A 4,579-nucleotide genomic window follows, 5' to 3' on the forward strand; every position below is an offset into this window, starting at 1 on the left:
AAAGACAAGAATAAGTGTAATATGTTGTAAGAGATAAATTATGTGAGATGAGACAAAGGTTGAAGTGCTAAGCTTAAAAGACTAAGATCCATCAAAAACATTTACAAATTACAATGTAGATATCAAACAGTAATCTCTGTTACTATTCTAAAGGGTTTGTGAGTGAGAAACAAATCAAGAATTAAGTGTTTGAATTTTTTTTTTCATAGAAAAAAAAAGAATTTTATTTATGAATTCATAAAGTCAATATACATTTGGTCATATTGAAAGAATTTTATTTATGAATTCATAAAGTCAAAATACATTTGGTCATATTGACTAAGTGTTTGAAATCTTTAAACTTCTTTTTTAGGGTAATAAAATTTAAAATATATCCAAAAATGATTTTATAAAATAAAAAATTCAAGTATCATATGATGATGTAAATCATAATAATAATAATAAAAAATTACCATTGAAATTATTATGAAACTTGATTTTAAACAACATATATTAAATTATTATGAAATCCGAAAAAATAGAAAAAAATATAATAAAAATAAATAAACATCCAAACCGCGGCATAGCGCGGTCCAACTTTCTAACAAAGAAAAAACGTGCAAAGAATGATAACTTATATAAACATAAAAGTATAAAACATATCGCATATATAATTCAAACATGTTGTAGAAAATAATATCATTGCATAAAGAAAAGAGATGCAACACTCTTTGCACTACAAACCAATACCACAAATACACTGCGATTTAATAGAGAGACTAAAAACGAATATGTTCTTTAGGCCGAAAGCTTTTTATGGGTAAAATAAGTCAGTATTTTATAAAGATTGTGATGTACGAAGTTGCCGAAAGGATGGCGAGTAGAGGGAACGAGAAATTGCTAGAACTCCTATCAGATGATGACTTGTCTCCAGCTGGGACTGTTTTTGATCCATGTCCATGTCCTGTTCATAGAGATAATAACTATGTCAAAATAGATACGATACGATTAGGTTCCATATAATTAATTAATTATCTCATTACCTGAAGTTGCATGCGAATTATCCGAAGAACCACCTGAAAATGATAAAACTCCTAATGCGTGAGAGACTAAATTAAGAAATCGAAAAGATGAATCTAATGGGCAGTGATGAGTCTTTATCTTTACCATTGCAGCGACTAGCAGGAGGAGTTTGAACATGACAAGCGTTAGGCAAAGCAAGAGCTTGTGTCTCGTTAACAAACATTCCAAGTTGAGAACCTCCACCTTCGAGAACTAGACACAAACACTCAGAAGAATACCGGACAACATGAGCCAACTGATTACAACATTGTTGAGACGGAGAAGAAGTGTTTTGAGTGATGAAGCCGAGGCACGGTGCCATACTGATTAGGACATCCGTGCAACTCGACGACTGAGCAGAAACTGTCGACATCACTGCCATTAACGCTATAAACAACAGTAAACACATTCCAGGTTTCATGTTAACTTTTACTTGTGTTGCTCCAAAAAATCTCTCAAGAATTAAATTTTAGTTTGTTTGTGTATAATGGTTAGTGTTTTGAGTATTTTGTAGGAGGTACGTAAAGAAGTTGAGGCCGCAAGAAAAAGACGAAAAACAAGGATGTGGCTCAATTTGCATGACCAAACTTTTCCAAACACCTTGTGAAAGAATTTGGTTACGTTATTGTGACTGGTTTAATGAAGTTTTTTTTTATAAATGTTTTGCGTTATCATTACGGGCTTTTTAGCTATCATTTAAAAGCCCACCAGATCAAAAGCAATCTCTACACGTGGACGCACCTTAGTGGCCCAGTCACTAATAACCAACTCAGCAGCATCATCAACCCACCCAAAAAAAAATCAACGCAGGGGCAAATTCGTAACTTCACATAAAACCTCCACAAGCTTTTTTTTTTTTTTTATTTCCCGCCAGCCACCATCCTTATATACTCGTCGTCACTACGACTCAGCCAAAGCTCTGTAACTAACTCATCACGAAGAAGAAGAGAGAGAGATCTGAAACAACAACAGAAACAACAATGGCCGCAACAATCAAAACCGTCGTCTTCATCCTTATACTCGCGATCCTCTTCTCCTCCGCCGTATACGCGACGCTTCAGGCACCTTCGTCTTCTTCAGCTCCACAGATCCTGACCTGTACGGAGGAGCTCGTCATGTTCTCTCCTTGTCTTCCTTACGTCTCCGCTCCACCTAACAACATCTCAGAGACTCCGAATCCTATTTGCTGCTCCGTTTTCACCTCGTCGATTTATTCCAGCGCCGGGAACTGCCTCTGTTATCTTCTCCGGCAGCCGATGATCCTTGGGTTCCCGTTGGATCGATCTAGATTGGTTTCTCTTTCCCAGATCTGTACCGATCGGAGCTCCGACGAATCTTTTGAGTCTCGCTGCTCGCCATCAGGTTTAATTTCGAGTCCTTCTATTCCGATTGAATCGAATCGTAGATGTGTGATTTTTAGGGATTTGATATGTGGTGCAGAGTCGCCGGAGCTTCCGCCGCTTCAGAGTATCCAGTTCACTAATCCGTTTGTTCCCGGTGAGAAACGGATCATTCCGATGGATTTTGTTAAGTTTCGTTGATATGAGACTTGAGCTTCGTTTATGTCAAAATCTGCAGGTAATGGAGGATCCGCTTCTCCTCAATCGGTCGGCTTAGCACCAGAAACCTCACCAAGTTCCGATCAATTCTCACCGGAAACAGCTGCTGTAACACCACCACCACCACCGGCTCCACAATACATCTCTAGCAGCTATCCAAAGATCAGAAACTTCTGGTCTCTATCGACCATCATCATGACTCTGGCCACTTCTATACTCCTCACACGCATCTGTATGGTATGAAGCTCTCTGTGCTTGCTTGCTTACTGCTTAGGTTTACTTCATTGACGCATAGATTTTACCATTGGGCTGTGTAGTTAAAATCTTTCTACTGTTGAGTATGTTCAGCTGCTTTACTGCTACTATTAGTGTGGCTGTGTCAGCTTTGAGTAGTGTTTCCTTGAACAAAGATGATATAGTGGAAGAAGAGGTTTAGGTTTTCCATTTCATTACTTTTTGCTTCATATCATACGCAAGAAAAAAAAAGACAAAGTTCATTTCAAAGTTCAACACATGCATATCATCATCATTATCTAGGAACTTTTAATATCCAGGGAGCTTGAAAGTTCAACAGAGAAGTAAATATGAGCTGAGTAATAACATAAACGTCTAATAAACCCAATAAAAAACAACTCAGACAGCAGCGGTGGTGACGTCATTTACAGACAGACGCCAACCATACTCACGGGCTCCGTCCTTGTCAACAATCTTGATTACAAAGTTTGGTGGCGCAATGACCAGCCTTGACCTGATCTCGAGTATGCACTTGTCGACCAATTCAATGGCTTCTTCAACAGTCATGTCGCTGCGGTAGTGTCTGTCCATTGTTGAGAGAGAGAAGTATGAGCCGTAACCGAATGCTCCCTTATCAACCTTGTGAAGGGTTGCAATGTAGTCGATGTAGTATAGAGATGCGCCGGCTTCTTTGTCGTATCCAGCCATCAGGATGTTCACCGAGTACGGGTTCTGGAATCAAGCAGAACAGACAGCAATGAGAAATCTCAAAACTTAAGTGCGAATATGCAGACCAGTCATAAACAACCAAAAGAAGCCACATCATCCATCAAATCATTAACAATCTTTGTAGCAAAGGCTTCATGGGTTACCCCACTATCCACACCGTCTAAAAGTTGGAAGATCATCCCAAAATGGGTAAACTAATCCCAAATCAGTTAGCCTTGAGGATCAGATTTTCACGGAAATCAGAGTAACCTTGTATATTCTTATCAAGCTTGGCAGAAGAAAACTGTCAGGCTTTCTAAATTTCTGCATCAAAATTCTTAATTTCATAATTTCATCCAATTCAAAGAAAAACTTTTGTAACATCCAAACACATAATAATGCAACAAAGTGTAGAATAGTCTCATTATCTTTCTCAACTACCTTGAATATTCTAAAGGGCCACACTTTGTCTAAATAATGAACAACATTAGGTATAATTTCCAACGGCATTTAGCTACTCTGAGGTAATGAAAATCGTAATGGGAGAACAAAAGTATAGCTAACTTCAACTCATCATGGTTGGAATCTCAGAACTACTTGTATCACAACAATGGTTTTACAACACCACACAAGAGGAACTGAAAAACCCAAGGGGTTAAGCTAATCAACAAGCATCAAGTATCAAACACCTTAATACTATCAAAACCACAGTATGACAGAGGAAACATTCAACAAAATTTACATGAAACCTAAGAGGAAACTAAAATCATGAATAAGCAGCACTAAGTGGTTACTCCACAATCGATTTATCTACTGATCTTCCACTATCTCACTATTTCATAAAAGCATCTAAAGCAAAGAGATTAGAAACTCTTAATTCCCCAAATCTCAGATATAAATCAACTCCCAAAATTCTGAAAAAAATTGAAAACCCTAGACAGCTGACCTTTCTCAAAGCAGTAGCGAGCTCTCCACGAGTGAAGTTAGCAGCAGCAGAAGTAGTCAAAGGGAGCCCATTACGAAACTGATAAAGTGAC

The 4,579-nt window shown here is 37.9% G+C and overlaps 3 protein-coding genes across 3 annotated transcripts in view; 1 reads left to right on the forward strand and 2 right to left on the reverse strand.

Moving 5' to 3' along the window:
• LOC104718934 (non-specific lipid-transfer protein-like protein At2g13820) lies at positions 664–1,508 on the reverse strand. Its single transcript, XM_010436760.1, has 3 exons — positions 1,147–1,508; positions 1,023–1,055; positions 664–943 (listed from the first exon to the last, which is right to left on the reverse strand). The coding sequence occupies exons 1-3, from the start codon at positions 1,460–1,462 to the stop codon at positions 810–812; spliced, it is 483 nt and encodes a 160-aa protein (XP_010435062.1). The 5' UTR covers positions 1,463–1,508; the 3' UTR covers positions 664–809.
• LOC104718935 (non-specific lipid transfer protein GPI-anchored 2-like) lies at positions 1,974–3,171 on the forward strand. The gene is made up of 3 exons (XM_010436761.2): positions 1,974–2,403; positions 2,482–2,538; positions 2,620–3,171. Exons 1-3 carry the CDS (start codon positions 2,022–2,024, stop codon positions 2,841–2,843), a joined length of 663 nt encoding a protein of 220 aa, XP_010435063.1. The 5' UTR covers positions 1,974–2,021; the 3' UTR covers positions 2,844–3,171.
• Positions 3,094–4,579, reverse strand: part of LOC104718937 (proteasome subunit beta type-2-B-like) — a 5,498-nt gene continuing 4,012 nt past the window's right edge. The window contains exons 3-4 of the mRNA XM_010436763.2: positions 4,489–4,566; positions 3,094–3,566 (exon numbers count right to left, since the gene is read on the reverse strand). Of these exons, the coding sequence (XP_010435065.1) occupies positions 3,234–3,566; positions 4,489–4,566 (411 nt within the window). The 3' untranslated portion in view covers positions 3,094–3,233. The remainder of the gene's footprint in view (positions 3,567–4,488; positions 4,567–4,579) is intronic.

This window comes from Camelina sativa, chromosome 10 (assembly GCF_000633955.1).
Source record: "Camelina sativa cultivar DH55 chromosome 10, Cs, whole genome shotgun sequence".
NCBI classification, from domain to species: Eukaryota; Viridiplantae; Streptophyta; class Magnoliopsida; order Brassicales; family Brassicaceae; genus Camelina; species Camelina sativa.

Coding starts and splice junctions, on each gene's coding strand:
- LOC104718934 (XM_010436760.1), bottom strand. CDS start 1,462: ATGAAACCTGGAATGTGTTTACTGTTGTTTATAGCGTTAATGGCAGTG. Junction 1,056..1,146: donor TCCTGCTAGTCGCTGCAATG/GTAAAGATAAAG, acceptor TATCATTTTCAG/GTGGTTCTTCGGATAATTCG. Junction 944..1,022: donor TAATTCGCATGCAACTTCAG/GTAATGAGATAA, acceptor CTCTATGAACAG/GACATGGACATGGATCAAAA.
- LOC104718935 (XM_010436761.2), top strand. CDS start 2,022: ATGGCCGCAACAATCAAAACCGTCGTCTTCATCCTTATACTCGCGATC. Junction 2,404..2,481: donor GTCTCGCTGCTCGCCATCAG/GTTTAATTTCGA, acceptor TATGTGGTGCAG/AGTCGCCGGAGCTTCCGCCG. Junction 2,539..2,619: donor CACTAATCCGTTTGTTCCCG/GTGAGAAACGGA, acceptor CAAAATCTGCAG/GTAATGGAGGATCCGCTTCT.